The following is a 21,676-nucleotide window of genomic DNA, read 5'->3' on the forward strand; positions in this document are numbered from 1 at the left end:
ATTAGTGTATGAGAAAACTTGAAAAGGTCTCAAATTTTATAGCTCAAATATGGAGACTTCCTGATAGAAGCCTTGCCACTGGATAATAATTCTAAACACTGACATGATGAGTTATCAACTCTTTTCAAAACTCTCAATAATAAGAAATTAAGTTTGAGCAGCCATAATATTCTCTCCATAGAAATGTTATCTCAAATTATTTTCATATGAGGACATCAAAGAGCTTGTATCAAAAAACTATGGAGGAAAACAATATAGCGGAGTGCCTGCAATTAGTATTACTCACATGGACTCCATCATGCTATAATATTCATCAGCTCCTGAAAATTTGCAATTTTTTTTTAATTTCACATTTTTTCCTTTTGTGTCTGCTTTTGTGCTTTCCTTGAAGAGGGTTCAAAGAATCAAATAAGTTTGAAACTCTCAAAACTTGAGATCTGTCCTTGATAATTCATTGTCCTCAATCCCTTGCTTTTGAGTCATAGCCCCTAAACACTGTACTAACCCTATCTAATAAACCTATAAGTAAAAGTGATAGATGTAGCTCAGTGGTGGGCTGTGCAAAGCCCCAAGTTCAATCTCCTGAATTAGAAAAAAATAAAAAGAGGAAACAAAACAGGTAGTAATATAATAATGAATCACAAAGTCATGTTTTGTTTATTTCATCTTTTGTTTTTATATTTTTTTCCAATTCTAACCAAGATATTTTTAGTAGGATCAAAGTAACTTTGTCAAATATTAGCATAAAGCAGAGCCCAAAGCCAAGGCATCAATGTTTTCAAAGCTGTCACATTATTCCCTAGAACTCTCAGGACCAAATGCAGTCATGATCTGCCCAATTACTATTTGTGAATAGCTTAGGGGTATTTGTAGACTGTTGTCATTCTGACAGAAAAATCACAAAAGAGAGTGAGGAATAGAATTCAAACAAACAAAATTAAATGGCAGATGATTTATTCTTATTAATTTTAGAAAGAAAAAGTAGGTAGGATCCTTTTTTAGGGATACTGTGTGTTTTCTGTGATTTATTTCAAATTGGAAGGATTACATACATTTTCTTTTCATTTATAAAGTACTTTGATGTAAGTTACCTCTGGCTCCTTAAGTTACTTATAAGACACAAGAGGAAAGTGATACTCCCATTTTGCCAAAGAAGAAAATAAGGCTGAAAGAGGCTGTCTGATTTGCCTCGGGTCCACTGATGGTCCTAACAACTGACCTTTGCCTTTTAGATTGCCACTGAGTAGCTTTCTTTCTCTGAAGGGCCTTTCTGAGCTTCACTTTCCTGTCTAGTCTAAAATTCATATGAAATACTGTAGAGGTTCATAATTTGGACTGGACAACAAAAAACTTGACATCCAATTCCCCCTTCCTTCTATCAATAGCATGGTGGTCGGGTGAGAAGTAGGAGAAAGGAACCAGTTCTTGAAGAGAATGAAGGAAACCTCCTCAGGGGCACGAACAACCATCTATATCCCTCTGGATGACCTCGGGAACTTTGATAGCTCTTCAAACACATTCTCCTATCAGGGATCAAGGATATGGAGGGAAATAAAAAGACAAGCGAAGCTGATCAAGGACTAAATAAGGACACACAAGATCTATGAAAAGTAAAATCACCATGCAAATGAGTTTTTACCTTGGTATTCAACATTGCCTGCCTATTTAGAGTGGCTTTTCTATAATACAACCTCACTGGGGAAAATTTCTAATTCCATGGAGCCCACAGGTCTATCAAATGTTTGCTTTAGCAGATTTTTTTTTCCCTGCAGAAGGGAAGCCCATATAGCTCTACAACAAAAACGGGCCTTGTCCTAAAGAGTTATCACAAAGTGTTTCCATGATGTAAATTCTAATGGACAATCACCAAGAAAATAAGAATACAAAAAAATGAGAACTCTAGTTCTCTTTTTCTTCTAAGGTCATCTCATCTTAAAACACTTCTTAAGTACCCCAGACCATTGTTTAGCTCAGTCTGTTTGGACACATGTAGTAGATGCTTAAATAGTAGAAGGTTATCATTGAAAGCAGTCCAATAGACCTATTCTTTCCAAATTTCAAGACAGGAAATGTCACTTAATTCCAAGGCTCAGATTCAGAATATTAGATCCATCCACACAAGAGTAAGCATAGTATAGAAACCTGCAATCATGCCTTTTCCATATAAAGATGGGACTCTGAAAAAATGCATTATGAACTCTTCAGAAATAGTTGTATGAGAATATTAGAGGTCCTGTTATTTGGAGGACTCATTATAGGATGAAAGTTCAAGTACCAGAGGGAGTCATTTTCATATGAATGTTGGTTATTGCCAGTCACAAACAAGAGGCAATCATCTACATAGAAAAATCTAGTCACATCACGCAAGTAAGGGAGCTGTGACTGACAAGGTATAGAGAAGGCTGTTCAGATAAGAGGCAGACATTACTGGCCCCTTTTTCAAAGAGAACTTTGAAGATTTTGTTAGGCTTTCTTCCTTGACCTGTCACATGTAACAATACAATTGTAAATGAGTGGTGTTCAGTGCCACATCACTGCCATTTACAGAGCAGCTGCCAATGGCTGCCCAAGATGGGAAATTAGCATTAAAGAAGGACTCAATAAGAATATCTCAAATGAGGTACAGCATCCAACACAACCACACATACACACATCCAAAAAAAGCTTTTGTCTTAAATAAAAAATTCACTGACAACGGAAGGAATAATTCCTTCTTACTTCTTGCTAAGCCTTTCTGAAATCTTGAAATCTCCCCCTTCTCCAAAGAGTGCCCGGGTCTCCACAGTAAAAATATGCAAACAAACCATGTATTTCCAGTTGCACAGTACAGATTAAGTGAAGCAGGTGGAAGATACAACACAAACTCAGAGTAAGGAACAAAATAGGGTAACTACCACAGGAACAGGAGTACCAGGACAGGATTTAAGAGGTCGGAATCTAATGTCCACAACAAGCAGTAAGTCTCTTAATCTGAATGTCTCCACTGAACTCCTCATCTGCACAGAAAAGAAAAAAAAAAAAACTTATCTGGATCAGCAGGTGTGAACTACACTCCTCAAATCTCAGGATTTTCCCTAGATGAAACTATGGGTTAGCCACAGCAACAAAGGAGTAAAGGCAAAGGGTTTAGGAGCCAATGCTTCCACCAGCCTAAAAAATCCAGAGTTGATCTGTTTTCTGCACTGGGCTCTTTAGTTTTTTAAGAGTCATAGCTGAAATGACTAAAAAGCATTAGAGAAATGCATCTTACTTTTTTCTTAATTGTCCTAATAACAGTTTCAATATGCCTCTTTAGAAAATTTATTAGAATTAATTATTATTGATTGTTGCTTAGTATTATTCAACCCTTATCTTACTAAGAAGACAAGAAAAATAGAGACTGCTACAACATGAATCCCCAAATTACACAGCTCACTCAGTAGATGACATTTCAAGCCCAGAAATGTCATTCTGTCTTTAAAGTTAAAAAATACACTTAATTATAAAAAACTGTATTTAATTATTACTATAATTCTTATTCATGGAACATTAATTAAGCTCTTTGTTTTAATTCTCTAAGAGTAAACACTTACCCTGGTGTGAGGAAATGAATAGCTACAAGTTCTGCCCAACAAGCAAATCTATTGGGTACAAGAAAGCCCAAAATGTTGACAAAGCCTCCAGGGCAATAATGGTTGTTAAGAACTTTCAAGGCAAACAAAACTCCTAAAAGAGAATAAAGAACACATAAATATCAACAATCCAAATGTGGAGAGAATCAGCACTTACAAAGAAAACTAATTAAATGTTACTAAGCTTTTTACTTTGAAAATTATTCCTTATAACCCAGCATTTGTTAAAAAGACAATGTTTAGGGCAATCATCTCTTTGATGTTTCTTAATACGGAAGCTCATTTTGACAGAAATATGAAAATGAGACACCAGCAATAGTATTAAACACCACTGAACTCACCTTAAAACAATTGCCTTTATGTATGCTATATGAATTTTAACTCAATAAAAAATTGCCAATGATACATATTTTTCTGATATTCATGGAAAGAAACTGAAGGGAAGGCATATTTCCTTGCTTTGGTAGTTCCATGTCTAAGAGTGCATGTTTGTAGGAAAGCAGGAAGATTGTAGAAAATAGACAAATTTGATTTCCTTGTTTCAGGATTTTGTTTCCTTTTTCATCTTTACATTCTATTATTTAGAACAGCTAATTTGATTTGTGGTAGCAATTTCAGTTCCATGTAATATTGGTAAAACCAGAACAACTAAAGAGGAGATGTGAGAGGCAATGCATAGCATAGCTGAAGCAGGCAGACTGGACTCTAATCTCAGCTTGACTACTTACTAGCTGTGTAATCTTGAGCTAGTCACCTCAACTCGCTAGATTTTACTTCCCTTGTCTATAATACCAAGATGATGCCCCTTCACTGTGGATCTGTTGTATGAATTAAATTCAATGAGCTATGTAAGGTAATTACAATGGCACCTAACATTTGGTATGCATGCCATGGTAGGGCATGAAATAAGTCATTTAAATGAGAAAATCAAGAGACAGGCAGGATGGTGTTTCAGGTAGCTTACCTTAGATCAGTTGTGTCCTCCTTCTTACTGGCTTATAGTTGAAATTCTCATATGCTAAATGTGACATCCAGAGATTCAGAGCAAGCTGACCAGATCAGCCCAGACTCTGTTTTAGTCCCTCCTAGAACAGGATGTCCTTCAAAGCTTTGCTCAGTAATGTGACTTTTTTGGGGGGAGGAGGATGGGGGAGACTCCTCATCTGTACTGCAAGTGGGGCACACCTAACTGAGACTACATTTGCCTGTGAAACCTGAGCTATATGGACCAGCTTCTGTTGTTACTTGCTGCCTATCTGTAAATAATCAATTTGTATCATGTAACTCATTGCATGTGAGTGTGTTCTGTACCTCATATGTCTTAGACAAGTTGGTAGCATATTCATCTTTTTTCTAGAGCTCCCTGTCACAAATACCCTTATGTGTCCCTCTGAAACCCTACCGTGATGGGATTAGTGAATGCTTCTAGTACTACGTCTTCCATAAAACCACCTTCTGGTGCATTCTGGTCCAGAATGTCCAAAAGTAAACAGTGCAGCAAAATGTGCAACAGCAGAAGTGATGGCTTCCTTGTGCTTCAGTCAGTATGTTATTCAATTGCAGGCCCCAGAAGCCCTCAGCCACTCAGGATTCAGTCCTCATACTAACTGGGGAATCACAGAGTCACACCCTCAACTCATGCATACTCATTCAGATATTTGTTTTTCTTACCTGAGAAACCTACAGCACAGTTCCTCTGAAAGTCCGGCTCATTCATAAATTCAGCACAAGCAAATTGCAAAAGCAGATATACCACTCCCGTGAGTAGGGAGAATGTGATGATAATGTAGGCAAACCATCTACTTCCCAGTCTTCTCTCCAGATTTATTCCTTTCCAGAGCATGGATGCCATATTAAAATACAAATGCCAATCATCGGCATGGTGAAGAGGAGAAAGTAATAGACGATGCCAGTCTTTCTGATGATAACACTTTTCTACACTAAGGCAGGAGTTAAGCAATGGTTTTAGAGGATTCAAGAACAACCAGACGTTGAGAGCCAAGGTTACTAGTGTCACAGGTGGAATATTGTTAATCCCAACATGGAAGATTTGAGAAAGGAGCAGAATCAGCCCCGTATTAATGCCTCTTGATCTCCGCTGCATGGTTAGATATCAGGAAGAGCCCAGTGGTCAGGTTTTAGGAATCCTGGAAGATGTACCAACAGCTGAACCTAAAATACACAATATATGTGAATTTTTGTTAATAATTAGCACATTTGACAAAACATTCAATTAAATAGGAACACTCATTAGATACATCTTAATTCCCATTCTAACAGAACTATTTATTTTCAGTGTCTTATCTTCAGTGTCAGAGTAACATTCAAATTGCTAGCTGACTTTTTTTTTTTATCATTTTATATTCTAAAATAGAAATTTTATCCCAAGTCCCAATGGACCAGCTAACGGACAGGTATGCTTTCTCTGACAAATATGTCACGAACTTATGACCTGTCTTCTTATTAAAAACTTTTATAACCTGATGGAAAAGCTACAGAAACTATATGCAAATATCAGGTCACTTTCACAAAAATCCTGGCTAGGTTTCTTTACCAATTCCATTCAAAATGCTGACAACTGAGTTTTAAGATGCTACTAGCTACATTCTACCCCTAATTTTATACTGTCCGGTATCAACTTCCTAAATGCTTCATTTTCATGAAAACATCACCTTTTAAAAAGTACTACTGTGGGGCTGGGAATGTGGCTCAGTAGTAGAATGCTTGCCTAGCATGCATGAGGCCCTGGGTTCAATTCCTCAGTACCACATAAGCAGAAAAAGCTGGAAGTGGTGCAGTGGTTCAAGTGGTAGAGTGCTAGCCTTGAGCAAAATAAGCTCAGGGACAGTACCCCAGCACTGAGTTCAAGCCCAGGATTGGCAAAAAATAAAAATAAAAAAAGTACTACTGTGTGCCAAATCCTGGGTTAGAACACAGTTCTTGTTTTTAAGGAGCTAATTTCCTAGTAGGAAGTAGACTGCCAACTTCACATAGTGGTCTAAACACAGTAAGAGAAGGAACCCAGAGCACACAATTGTGCCCCCAGTGGTGGCAGGACTATAGTCTGACAGCATGAACTGCAGTTACTGACAAGAGTCCCTCACGTCAAACTCCTATTCCCCAGTCCCTTGACAAAGGCTGGTATTGTAACATGCTTTGGATGATAAAAAGCAGAGGAAGGAATACTGTGTGAGTTCCAGCCCTAGACTTCAAGATGCTTTGCAGTCTTCTCTTTCTTGAAGTCTCAGCAGCTGTCCACTGACCAACTAATGTCCCAGAAGCAAAGCTGTACAAACTGACCACAAATGCATAGACTAAGTCCAGCTGAGTCCAACTTTATTTGTTGACTCACAGAACAGTGAGCTAAATAAATACTCCATTTACTTCATCAAGTTTTGGAGTAGTTTGTTATGCAAAAATTATTAATATAGATGGTATTTACTTTGGAAAGTGCCTGGTTTATGCCTAATAAGAAGTTATTAACAGATGAGAGATACAAATAAGGATGCAAAAGGCAGAAAAAAGAAAAGAATCAGGTGGTTGGCAAGAAGAAAAGGGCAAGTCCTTTTAACAGGAAGAAAAACAATCACAGTCAGATGTAGATAAGGGTAAATAGCAGACTGGAGGATGGGATGCTGAAAAAGTTTTCATTTAGTGGTTCATGTTTCCTTATGGAGGTTTTGTAACCTAGCTCCTGACCCTAGATAACTCACTCTGACACTAGACGACGTCACTCAGCACACTAGATGATGTATGGGCCTTGGAGTGAAAATGAACTGGCTTTTCCTACTTACTATCTCTGTGGCCAAAGGCATCACTGAACTTTACAGAACCTCAATTTCTTTCTTTTGAAAAATTCTCTTTAAGTAGTTGTACAAAGGGGTTTCAAGTCAACATGTCACTTTGTGAGCACAATGAATTGTGATCAGTAGCACCCCTTTCATATTCTCCTCCATCTCTCTCAATCCCATCCATCCCCTCAATTTTTCTAGTTTCATTTTCACATATATGCATTGAATATTATTCCCTTTAAATTAGGAATAACACTTTCACCCAAGGATTATCAAAATATGCCCTGAATAACTAAAGTGTTAAATAATGGTAGTTGTTTTGTTCACCCCTATAAACATGATATGTCTTTTGGGAAAATGAGTTCCTTTAATAAATGTCAACTGTCCTTTCTTTCTCCTCATATGGATTCTTACTATTAGTATCATACCCAATGCAATGATAAGTAGTTCCTGCATGCATGTATACATGTGTATATGCATACAACTATATATGTGTACATACAACTCATATGTGTACATTTTAAATTTCAACTGAAAAGCTACGAAGTAACTGGAGAAATGGCTGTATTTTCACATTATAACTCAAGTTGACTTAATTCTCCAATCACTATGACTTTTGCTATTTAGGTAAAAACGTGTGTGTGTGTGTGTGTGTGTGTGTGTGTGATGCACATAAAATATGTGTGAATATATATGACATTATTACTTGTAATAGAAATAGAAAAGAAAGGCCTTAATCATTGATCAGTAATCAATTTAAAAGAAATCACAAAATAAACTCTTCAGTATAAGTGCAAACAGATTCCTTTGGATGCTGGGCTATTTTTTTTAAATAATCAAAAATCAAACGGAAATATCTCTTTGTTGAAACAAAGGCTTCCCTGGATGACGAAGAACGTAAATGAAGGAGGGAACTTCCACTCTTCCTTCACACTGGGCACTGAGGGACACATGACACTTTGATCACTTCTGGACAGACCCTAAGATCTCTTTACTCTTGTCACCTGGCAGCTCTGTCCACACTCTCAAGGGCTGGCTGCTTCTGCTCCAGGGTCCACCTTGCTCCCCAAGACTTGACCTTTCTTTCCAACCCCCTTTCTTCTGCTGTTCACTTTCCTGCTTGCCTTATTCCCTCCCTCATGGGCTTTCACTATCAGAGTTTCTATAATTTTTTTTCATATGATTTCCAAATTTATATTCTTCAGCCTTGATTTCTCAGCAAGTTTCTGGGACATAATCTTCTATAGAGAAGATAGCCTGCCTGCTGTCTTAATTTCTGAAAGCAAAATTATCCTTTCATTCAGAATGATGATTCAGCAGCCCCTTCATTCACTCATCTATGTATAAATATTTATGAAGTGCCAAATGCATGCCAATCCATGTATCAGGCACTGGAGGTACAGTAAAGAAAAAAAAATTAACAAGCTCAGAACCTAAATGGCCACTTCTCTTTACTGAAGGACATACAAAATACTTGCTGCAGTAAATAAAAGTATGCAGTAAATAAAAATCATGTGGCTTGAATCATTACTGAATACATACTTAATGCAAAGGCAGATATGACCATGGCCAAAGTGAGAAAAGTGTACCTTATGAAATTCACTTTCACAAAGGCAATGAGAGTGCCAGAGTAGGTAGAGTCTAAGGTTTAAACTGTACAAAGCAAAGATATATCAACTCTATTTTATAACAAGTCTACAAGATAATTCCTTTCTTGATAAACTATTAGGTTACCAAGATAAAGGACGCAGAATGAGAGAATAACTCTCCCACTGGTCAGCTGGAATATCAAATCTGTAGCTTAACCTTATAACCCAGGCAGGCAAAGTCCTAGGATATGGAACACAAAAAATGTACATTGTCTTTTGTTCAAGTCCTACCCATCAAACACACAGAAATGTTTAGAGTGTTACACTGAATGAGATGTCACAGAAGTATGACTAATTATGATTATTATAATTATTATTATAATTATTATAATGATTAATTATAGAAGCTTATTTAATAAATGAAATCCTGTCCAATTTAGAAGTGGTGTACACACTCTAGCCTGAACCCAGAGGGCAACTTCACAAACAAGTTATTAGAACCTAAGGAAGAGTAGGCTCATTCCTAACACTCTCTTACTTCCTAAGTATATGCCCCTCCCACTTGACTGTGCCTCAGACTGCTCACTGAGCTCATTCTAAATCTGTTCATCCCCTCATTTTTCCCATCTCTGGACTTATAATACCTATCTAGTCCTTTACTTCAACAATACAGAAATTGTCCTTGTGTGCTATTCGCCCCTATCTCCCTGCTACCATACATCCTGTCAAGTTTTGTTCATTTTCTGGACCACAGTAAATCCTCCTATAGCCACAGAATGGGACATTCCAGCCATGCTCTGGAGAGGAAGTCTAGGACTGAGTTTACTATCCTTTGGCCAGTTACTGGTTTTGTGGAAACTTTGGAGTCTATGTTTGGACTAGTTCCAAACATAGTAGTTCAGACTAGTTCCACCATTCACTCTCATTTATGGGCTACATGTAACATTCCTATCCAAAACATCAAGTCTTTTTTGAATAAACACATTGGAAGGCCATGGGAGTTCATCACATTAAGTTGGTCTCATTTGGTCTATTCATATAGCACAATCTGTTTGGAAAAAAATGATGTTAATTCCCTTTTACTGCATATGCCAGAACAATCTCCAGTTAACAAACATAATGTGTTCTTTTACTGCTTGCATCATAATCGTTTCCTTTTAACTGATATGATGTTTTGACTTTTGGTTTTGGTGTATGTTAATACAAATATAAAGGGACAAATTCTTCAACCAAATACATCCTGGAGACAAATTGTTGAATGGATCCATTTCTTCCAATTTTTATCAATCTACTTCTTTTTAGCTCCATGATTGGTATGCTATTCTAAGCCACCAACAAACTTACATGATTATAACTGACAGTCTCTAACTGGATCATTTTCCACCAATGGTTAGAGTACTCATGAAATAAAACTGAAGCTAAATTCTTCATAAACCTCCAATTTCTGAGAACAGATGACAGTTCCTTGCGTACCCCTCCCCCCCGATCTCACGTCACCAGACACTATGTTCCAGCCATGCTAGCATATGACAGTTACCCAGGGCCACAAGCCATTACCATGAATATGCTGGGGCTGGCATAGAGTCTGGCCTTAGAGTATTTCCAAGATGACACAGATTAGTATTTCTTAGTGTATCCACAATAAACAAATGAGACTCTCATTCACTACAAATCTATGTGTTAAAATACTTAGATGTTTAAGTATTTTTTCCTGCACCTGTAACAATCCTTCACATGGCACTATATATTTTATTCTACTTAAGAGTGTTTTTGGTTCCAGAACAGTTTTGAACTACCTATTTCAACCTTATAGGAATAAACCTCTGATTCATTTTAAATGTATTGGTAAGTTGCTTTGTAAGAACTATTTGACAAACAAAATAGCATTTTAATTATGTAGTAATGCACACCAGACAGCACTACATCAAAGGTTGTGGCAGAGAGAAATGGAAGATTTCTTGAAATACTGACAGGAAAATTAGCCATATTTACTTTTAATGAGAAATTAAAAATTAAACAGGTATATAATAAGAAAAAATAAGCATCTAGAACAAACAAAGAAACAGAATTCATAACTTGGGAAAACGATGTGTCTCAAGGGGAAAAGAAAGGCGTAAAAAGGGAAACGGAACTAATTATAGTGATTTTCAATTCTACTTACAAAGCATAAAATATTTCATCATTACCATTTACCAGGGCAGTATATATCTCAATTTTCAGATTTAATGTTCAATAAGAACTGAGACCATTAAACTGAAAGAATACATACTAGCTATAAATCCTATTCCCAATTTAGTGTCTCATACTAACCAAATTAATTTCACAAGAAAGATCCACAAAATCTTAGTGGGAGTAATCAAATATTGCTCTGACAACAGAAACTTCTAAATGATTCTAAGTGCAAGAAACCCTAAAATTATTCACTGAACTCATCTTAAATTGTCTAGGGTTCTCTTTAAAGCTCAATGAAAGTTTATTTTAGATACATCAGGAAGATTACTACTATGTCATTATTATTTTATACCTTTGGTAAATTAATATATTAATATATTTCAAATATATGCTTAAAAATCAAAGTGGAGGATGCACTCTTTGGGAAGACTGTATGGAAGGCTAACTATCCCTAGGCTCAGTACTTTGCTAATAATATCTGATTTTTCACATGCTTAAAGTTATTTCATTATCTATCTATCTATCTATCTATCTATCTATCTATCTATCTATCTATCTATCTATCTCTAGTTTTGGTGGCAATGGGGTTTCAACCTAGGGCTTCTTGCTTTGAGAGCAGGTGTCCTATCACTTAAGTGAAATATGTTTTCATTCATTTTTGCTTTGCTTAGTTTTCAGGTAGGATCTCTTTTTTTTTTTGCCCCAGATTAGCCTGATAGCAATCCTCCTATCTTGACTTCCAGTGGCTGGGGTAATAGTCATACACTATCATGCTTATCTTTTTATTGACAAATCCTCTTGGTAGCCATCCTGTCACTAGATCATAATCTCCTATATCTACTTCCTGAGTAAATGGGATTATAACTTTGATTTTTTTTAATATGCCAGTGATTTTTCAGTATATCTATAAGGTTGTGCAATCATCAATATTAATCCCAACAATTTTCATGACCTCAAAGAAATACCACCAGAAGTAGCAGTCAGTTTCCCAACCCCTGGCAACTACTCATCTAATTTCTATCTCTATAATGCCTTTATTTTGAATATCTCATATAAACAAAATTACATACAACCTTTTGTCTCTATTTTTTTTTCTCTAAAACAGGATTTCAAAGTTCATCCACACTGTGGCAAGTACTACATTCTTAGTATGTTCATTCTTTTTGTGCTCAAGTAGTACTTCACTGTATAGCTACACAATATTGGGTTCCACTATTCCATCAGTGGATGGACAATTTAGTTGTTTCTGCATTTGAGCTATATTAAATAATGCCCTGAAATCAACTGGAAATAGAATTTATAGTTAGTATATATTCTTGCAGTTTAATGGTCTCAGATCTTATTGAATATTAAATCTGAAAATGTATTTTCAGATATCTTGGCCATATACCTACCATTTACTGGTTTGTAGTGGGACTCTATGTTCAATTTTTTTCTGATGAATCAATTGTTTTTCAAATTTTTGCACCAATCTACATCCCTCTACCAGTATCTGATGGTTCCAATTTCACTGAATTCTCAAAAACACTTGCTTTACACATCTTTTTATCAGAACCATGCTAATGAATGTGAAATAGTACATTCTTCTAATAGCTGTAGAAACTGAAAAAATGCATACATTTCCATTGCCTGAAATACAATATAAATTCCCACAATACATGTTCACAGGCAGACAGGTATATGTGTATTCACATCCTACCCTCACTCTCAAGTAATCATCTAACAAGCTCAGCTCAAGAGGAAGTTTCAGAAAGAAAGGGAAACTACCAAGAAACAACATAGCAAGCACTGCAAACTCTGCAGTGCTACCATTTCCCTATCACAGGGAGCGCTGAGAAGAAATGTGAGTGAACTTCAATAGTATGACATACAGTAGGTCGACACACTTGATCATAAAAGAATCTGGATTAGTATGCTTTATCTATACAAAATGCTACAGAAATAGTAAATATTTATACTCAATATCAAAATTTTCCCTGTTTTGTGAACTATAATAGCTAATAAAATATGACTAAAGAACAGATGCATAGTCTATCAAAATATACACTAAAGGTAAATACTATGTACACCTACTTGAAGATTATTTTTAAAAGAAAAAATGCAAATATTGGATGTATTTTTTTTCTTATTTTTTTAGTATGGTTTGTGAATTGGAGACATTTCTTTTCACTCCTACAACTCAAAAATCTTATGATTCATGAGTTTTCAAGTTTACACTTCATCAATCATTTTCTGTACTTGTTATTCTAGAGCCTGTGACTAAAAATTTTTTAGTCCAGCACAATAATAAAGCTCCCTCTTTCTCTAATAAAGTTAGTATAAATTCATTTTTCTGAAAAGGTATTAGCTTCTTTAGGTCTCAGAAGAACACAAGTAAAATGAGGATATCCATAATACTTATAAGCATCTAAAAAGTAGTACAAAATACATTTTACCTAGTGGAAAATAAACTTTATTAACTGAATATTTCAAAAGAAATATTTCCTTTTTTCAAATACATAAATGCATTTCAAGCCGGGAGCCAGTGGCTCACGACTGTAATCCTAGCAACTCAGGAGGCTGAGATCTAAGAATCACGGTTCAAAGCCAGCCCGGGCAGGAAAATTGTGAGACGCTTACCTCCAATAAATTACCAGAAAACCAGAAGTAGCGCTGTGGCTAAAGTGGTAGGATGCTAGCCTTGAGCTGAAAAACTGAGGGACAGTGCCTAAGCCCAGAGTTCAAGCCCCACAAAAAAACAAAAATGCATTTCAAAAAGTACAGCTATATATAAAACATAGTTTAATAAATAACATGTAACTAATGCTTTTAAAACATTATTTAAATATTAGATGGCAGCAGATAGCTTGTCTTCATATCATTACACGTTTTATTTACCAGAATATATCATCTCCATAAGTTGATTAGCAACAGAGAGTCCTGGTGGTAGAGTATGGAATCTTCCTCTGTAGCATAATCACTTGATAACAAGTTGTACATGAGTGACAATTGTCTGGTCATCTAAATACCTTAAGTGGCCTTGTGAGTACATTATGATAAAATCAGAGGGAATCAGAATAGGATCTTATTTTCTTACTTCACACAAAGAAATGAAGACAATTGAATGAATTGAAACTGACTTCATGAATAAATAATGAAAACTAGAATCAAATTATAAAGGTAATGGGAATCTAATCTTTATGAACACTGTGACTCTCTTAATAATTACATTCTAGTATCTATTCATAGAAGTATCTGCAACTTGGACTATGCTCCAGAAAACAACTAGGAATTAGGACATTTTCTTATTTGGAAGGCTGCTAAGACCTTGAACATAACAGTTCTCTAAACTCATCAGTACTACTACAATTATTTGCAATATCTAGTATATGTATGAGTAAAGCGGAAAAGGTCAGATAATGTGATGTTAGGAAAATGAACCCTTAGATATGTATTTTAATGTTTTTTTCTTTCATGCATTTGTTTATAACGCATTTATAAGATTATCTCTTTGTTGCTTTGTATGTCCCTCCTCCACAGTATAACCCCTGCTTTCACTATATTTGATGTCAGTATAACTTGTAGAGGAGATGGGGAAAAACAAGTCGTTTAAGGATACAGGTGGACCTGTTGCAACAATGAGAAGTACAAGTTGTCATGTAGAAAACGAACTTTACAACTTTGGTTGGTGGGGGGGGGGAGTCGGGGAGGATTGGGGGGGGAGTGCGAGGGGAGGCTGGGAAGGGATGTGAAGGGTAAACAAAGGAGGAGGCTGCAATGCTTGATAAGAAATGTATGCATTATCCTGCCCATGTAATTGTAACCCCTGTGTACAGTGTGTTCACAAAAAATAATAAATAAATAAATAAAAGAAAAAAAGTTATCACATTCAGCTTGAATCACACACACACACACACACACACACACATTATGCTACCTATCTAATGCCAACTGGCTAAATCATTCTGGTTTTAAGTGAGCAGACAGACTTAGAGTTCTTAAAACACAAGAACTCTTACTTCCTTTCATAGGCAAAATATATTAGCCCCAAGCAGTTAGCACTTAAGACCACTAAATTGCCGTAAGAAGAACGTTTTAGTCAAGTTAGCAACCATTAACAGGTATAAGTGTTACTTGGGAACAGGACCCGCCAAATACCATGCCTTTTAGCACTTTACACTCTCCCCAGTCTGCTCATACAATGCCTGACTTGATTTGCTTAAAATCCAATTTAATTATTCTTCATTTTCTTAGCTTTCTGTATTTCATAGACAACAGCCTAAATAGTGTCATGGTTAACAGAATGGACAGCTGGGGCTAAATGACCTGGGTTCAAATCCTTGCCTAAATGCTTAGAAGCTCTCTGATCTTAGTAAGTCTTAAATCAATATAGGTGAGTTCCTCATTTATAAAGCAGATATAAAGCTGGAGGTGTGTGATAGAGCAATATCTGAGCAAGTGAGAGGCCCTGAGTTCAAACCCTGGCATTGCCAAAAACACAAAACAGGATAGGTATTAAATAATAATAAAACTTGATCCTAGAATTGATATGTAAAAGTATCTAGAATAAGCCTAAAACATAATATTATGTAGGAATCAAGATCTTATAAATCTCAACACATTCCAGTAACAACTAATATTCATGACTTCATTTCACTTTATTCTCACAATTCATGAAGACAAAGTTAGTTCCACTTTGTTGCCAGCTGCTCTGCTCAGCACTTGCTACCCACCCCCTAAGCATGCTCTACAGAGCTGCCCATATGGGAAATAACTCAGTGCAACTTCTGCCATTGAGAATTAGTGGGACTGCTGAAATGTCAGGCTTCTGCTTCTCTGTCCAAGGTGCTTAATAAAGAAACCATCTCCACATATGGGCAATCACATGTCTCTCACCACCAGAGGTCACCAAACTTGGCCTCACTTATATCTCATAGCTTATATTTTAAGCTTGTCTTTCAAGATTACCATTTTTTCCATGCAAATGGCCATCCAAGAGTTCTTATATGAAACAAAGATAGAGATTCCATTTTTCTCATAGAGATCAGAAACCAAGATGACAATACCCATAAACTGAACTATTCAGACTCAAGCCCAACTCATTACACCAGACTGCTGTAATTTGTCAACTTTCTGCCTCTTACAACTGCAGCTCTAGTCAATTTCCATGACTATCTATCATTAAAGAAAGTCAAATTTGCCAGGTTTGGATGGCTCATACCTATATAATCCTAGCTACTCAGGAGGCTGAAATCCAAGGAATGACAGTTTGAAAGTGTCTCAGACAGAAAAGACTCCATCTCCAAAAATAGACAGCAAAAGACTGGACTAGAGGCCTGGCTCAAGTGATAGAGTAACAGGCTAGTGAGGTCTTGAGTTCAAACCTTGGTTCTGCCCTTACCCAAAACACTCCAAATTCCACATTTTTGCACTTCTATACCATGTAACTAATGCTGCATGTTTCCCTAAGTAGTTAATAAAAATGATTTTAAACTGTTGCCTGTAATCTAGAGGCAGGCCAGGAGATATTTCATTCTGTTATGCAAGCCAGTAACCTTTACATATAACTAGACAAGAAATCTTAGGGGGGAAAAAAGTCAGATACTTTTCTTTCACTTACATGCTTGGTGGGGGATAAAATGAAGTTTGAAGTAAAATTTAAAAACATTAAGATAAACCATAATTTTGAGTTATTTTAAGCTCACTATTCATTTATCCTATGTCTGGTAGAAATTTAATTAGAGCTTAATGAGGAAAAAAAAAAGGTATTAAAGTATGATGATGTCAATACTTACCCCTTAAAAGCAAAAGCCTTCTTTCAATAAAAAAAAAAAATCTTACTGAAAAACAGTAAATCTTAGCAAAAGAGAAAGCAGTAAATTTTAAGATAGATATTATTTTTAACAACAGCCTTAGTTGGGTTGCTATAATAAATTACAACAGGTAGCTTATAAACAACAGAAAATTGCCTCCCATGGTGCACAAATATGAGAAAAGAGTGCCAGGGGGTCACAGCTTGGCAAAGACTGTCTTAAAGGTTGAAGATGGTTATCTTATTTGGTTGATTCCTGTACAGTTAAGGGGGAAAAAAGCAAGAGGTATCTCTGGGCTCTATTTTATATGGGTACTAATCCTTTTCTTGAGAGCTCTACCCTCATGATATAATTACTTCACAAATACTTTTAATGTATCATAAGGAGTATTCTGGAATCACCAGAATTTCTGGAGCCACTGCAGATAGACATTTTTATAAGATTTGTATAAACACCAAAATTACTGAGACAAATGTAAGGTGGTGGCTATGAAAAACAGGTGTACATATGAGAAAATAACTTCAAATAATATGATCCTCTAAGTCATGAAGTGCATGTTAAAGCCAATAAACAGACTCACCAAAAGCAAATGTGAAGAGTGTTGATTATTATTAGTTCTGCCCTTTGGATTTAATGAAATTCAAGAAGCAGTAAGGCTGATGCAAAGTGCTTAATGGAAGGCGAGGTCCAATTCTCCTAAGGAAAAGCACGAAAGAATGGGAAGGATAAACAGAAAATTTCACCTTCTGACATAAACATAACACAAGCAACAGAAAAGCACCAATAGCACCAAACAAAAACCAAGCTTTTCTAACAACACTGAGTCTGACGAAGGAAAAAAATAAAAATAAAATAAAATAAAGAAAGAAATCCAAAGGAGCTACAAGTTGGTTTAAGTAAAAGCAGACAAATGAACTGCGGATTCAAGAAATCCTCCAAAGCAGTTTCAACACCAACAATAACTAATGAGGGCAGGTGTCAGTTTAGTTAAATTACACAAAGGAAAGGAAATGCAGATTCACAATTAATTTATTCCATGGATTAGGGATTTTTTCTTTTCAAGGAGAAAGGAAAAAAAAAATGAGGCCTTGATACCGTAAGCTATGTGCAGGGGGTCCACAGGCAAGATGGAAACATTCCAGGAAAAAAAAAAAACAACAAGGATAATAAATGATAACTGGAACAACTATTTCCTAGGGAGGCATGACTTCTACCTATGTTTTTGCCAGCTGTTCTGCTTCTGCTCCTAGCTTTGCAGTCCTGGACACCCAAGAGGGCCAGATTCCTGAATGGCCTGTTTCTTTAAGCTGCAGAACACGAAGCCAAGAAAATACAGGGCTAGTAGGTATTGTTTTAAGTGACTGAAGAAAATAAAATACCCATTTGCTACTGATCTTTAGTTATATTTGTGTATATTATATGTATGTATATTTAGTGTATATTATGATCCAAATGATCACTGGCCAAAGTTATATATGTACACATTTATACTTAAATCTTTAATAGTGTAGCTCTCAAACTTTATGTGTATGATTACCTCATTTAAGTCTCAAATGTTATGAAGCAGGAACTATTATTATCCATTTCCCAGAGGAGCAGGACTTTTAGCCAAAATAATCTAGCTCAGATTCAATCTCAAATGAGATTGTGACCCAGTTTGCAGAGAAGTTGACAGTTTTTAACTCTTAAACTAGTCTATACTTGGGCTCCAGAAAGTCATCAAAAGTAGCAATTATGTGTCCCTTCTGGTTGCTTCCTCCACTATCTTCAATACTAAGTAAATAGATCTTACCAGTGGTTATCTACATCAGCTTTCTTCTCCAGATTTCAGGGAACAGGGGACGAAGGAGAGTAATAGTCTGATTTGTGGCCTCATCGTCTCATCTAATAAAATGGGTTGTTTTTCAGTTTTTTTCTGTGAGGAAAGGGAAGATGACTTCCAAGCCTGTCAAGTGTCAGACTAGAAATCATCCTACTATCTTCTAATACATAGGAATGATGTTTTAAATTAACTTTAAGTAGTTTAAGAAAACAGATTATGAATGTAATGTATCCATGATCAATGTCACCCGGGAATGATATTTTAATCACCAGAAAATTAGGAAGGGCATAATATCAGCAACAATTATAGTCTTTCCAAAGAAAGGCAGTTGGTGACTTTCAGTAACCATATCAAAGTATATTTGCACTCTGAAAATGTCTCAAATACAGCAAAATTCATTAAATAAAATGTTTACTGTATATGTTGTACTTGTTTTATTGGTATAAGTCAAGTATAGGCCTGTGCTTAAAAAATAATACAAACTAGTTTTCAAGTACCCAACTTCTTTTGGTAACTAAATATAAACTTAAAAATCAGTTTTTAAAATCAAGTTAAAAAGAACAAAAACTGTATCAATCATGCACCATCAACTCTCTCATCTACATATAACAAAAACCTGTACAGAATCCCTTTAGATACCCTTTGCCTTCTGCCTTTGAAACTAAAGGAGGATAGGTGGGGAAGGAAAGGGGTGTATAGTTTTCCCCATTTGGCATTCCTTTATCTCCCAAACCCCACTTAATCTGGGCTGGGCTTGGGTGTGTGTGTGTGTGTGTCAGGAGATGGGAGAGAACTACAGAGACAGACTTCTGCACCTTTTAATAATTATTGGTACAAAGTATCACTATCACAACTTTTATTCCTATAAAAGTTTGGCATACCAGCAAAGCTATTACTTTTAAAGAAGACGTCTACAGAAATAAACCTTCACAAGAAAGGTCCTTGCTCTAAAATAATGATGATGATGAGGAGGAGGAGGAGGAGGAGGTGGAGGAGGATGACGACCATTCTAGACACTACCACTTGAGCCACACCTCCAGCCCTCACATCTTTTTTTGGGGGGGGGGGAGGGGCGTTGGTCACGGGGAGTGAACTCTGGCCCTCGGAGTTGTCCCGGGCCTGGGAGCTGTACTTCAGCTTTTTAGTTCAAGGCTCTATCACTTGAGCCACTTCCAGTTTTCTGGTGGTTTACTGGAGATGAGAATGTCATGGACTTTCCTGTCCAGGCTGGCTCTGAACGGTGATCCTCAGATCTCAGCCTCCTGAGTAGCTAGTATTACAGACATAAGCCACTGGCACCCAGTTACAGCTTTTTTAAAAAAAAATATTCCACTGACATAACTCCAGTGTTGTGCTGTGCTTCTGACACCACTTGTTTCAAAATTCTGTAGTTTTCACTGGTTTAAAATAGTGTGGTAATTAAAATAGTGTGATAATGTTAGAATATGCCATATTCTAACAGGGCAGGCAGTACGTTAGCATAACCTGGGTGAGATCAAGGGCAGTCTAACACTGGTTGTCAGCCATTCTTTCCCCACTTCTACTCTAAGTCTTACTGTCTATGTGCCATTCTTCAACCAAACTGACCAAAGGTAAAAGAGCTTTTCAAAGTACCACATGCTCTTAGCTTTCATGGGCAAATCAGAATAAAGAACAAATTCCTCATCTATTAACTATGCGCATTTTCCCTTTTTAAGACTTCTCTTTCAAAAGCCTTTTTATCTTTCTTCTTACAGACTTTAAAAGCAAGATTCATTTAATGTTCACACTTGTTTATTAGACCATTTGTCCTCAATGTGCCATGGTCTCATGTCTGATTATAGTTATTCAAGGACACAGACAACATTTGTGCTTGGCATGATTGCTTTCAGGTATAATACTCAGTTTGCGGATACTATCCTGACCACCAATTTCAACAAAATAATGGAAGAATAAACATCAGATGCTAAACACATGCCACTAAATGAACTAACTTCACTTATATTCACTGTGCATGGTTCCCAGGCATACAAGGTCAAACTTCTCACTGTCACTTACAATAAGTGTCTGAACTTCTGGTCAATTACCTGGTTAATAACAGAAGACAGGGATGTGACATCGTTACAGTTATAATTAATTTACACAGATCAGCTTCCTGTTAATCGAATACATCTTTAAAAGCATTTAATTATTTTTCACCTAGAAAGCAATATTCGGCTTGGTTAAATGAGAAGTAATCTTGCTGAATTCAACATGAAAGGCTGTCAAGCTGCTCTAAGACACAAAGGACAAAAGGCTTCTCAGAGCACACTGCCAGGAGACAGGAGCTGCTGCCACATTCCCAGCAATGCAGATGAGTAATTCGACATGTTTTAACACAGAACATAAAGAAGTTGTCAGGAAAGTGGGGATAAACAGATAGGCTCTAGAAAGGGAAATGTCCTAGTGACTTTGTCAAAATTATATACCAGGCCAGCAATATTAATGGGAAGTATAGTTAAGGGTATGATCCTTGAAAACAGCCCTACAAGCAGCTAGCCATGTGACCTTAAGAAAATTTACTGTCAGATTCTCCTCTGTAAAAGGAGATAATGCAAGCTTATTCTGTTTTATAAGGACTGAGATTCCATATTATCCTCCCCCCCCCCACACACACGCATGCATACATACATGCAATCATAAATTGGGAAGTAAGGGTGATCTGCAGATATATATATATATATATATATATATATATATATATATATATATATAAAATAAAGCCTAAGATAAAAAGTTTGAAAGTGATTTTAAATGAATGAGCATTTTCTAAGATTTTATGACCCTGTATTTTTAAAGTGCTTTATACACTTCAACTATACATATACTTGTTAAATAGTGTAGAAGAAATATGAAAATCAAAATAATTTTTAAATTAAAA

The 21,676-nt window shown here is 36.2% G+C and overlaps 1 protein-coding gene across 3 annotated transcripts in view; it reads right to left on the minus strand.

The window, feature by feature from the left end:
- The window catches only part of Rhbdd1 (rhomboid domain containing 1), a 147,593-nt gene that overhangs the window by 116,598 nt on the left and 9,319 nt on the right, over positions 1–21,676 (minus strand). For 2 of the 3 annotated variants that reach the window (XM_070015885.1, XM_070015896.1), the window contains exons 2-3: positions 5,283–5,783; positions 3,573–3,705 (exon numbers count right to left, since the gene is read on the minus strand). In XM_070015885.1, coding sequence (XP_069871986.1) covers positions 3,573–3,705; positions 5,283–5,715 — 566 coding nt within the window. In that variant the 5' untranslated portion in view covers positions 5,716–5,783. Of the gene's footprint in view, positions 1–3,572; positions 3,706–5,282; positions 5,784–17,535; positions 17,652–21,676 lie in introns of all 3 variants that reach the window. The other variant, XM_070015894.1, reaches the window with a different exon arrangement.

This window comes from Dipodomys merriami, unplaced genomic scaffold (assembly GCF_024711535.1).
Source record: "Dipodomys merriami isolate MVZ:Mamm:240054 unplaced genomic scaffold, mDipMer1.0.p SCAF_1, whole genome shotgun sequence".
NCBI classification, from domain to species: Eukaryota; Metazoa; Chordata; class Mammalia; order Rodentia; family Heteromyidae; genus Dipodomys; species Dipodomys merriami.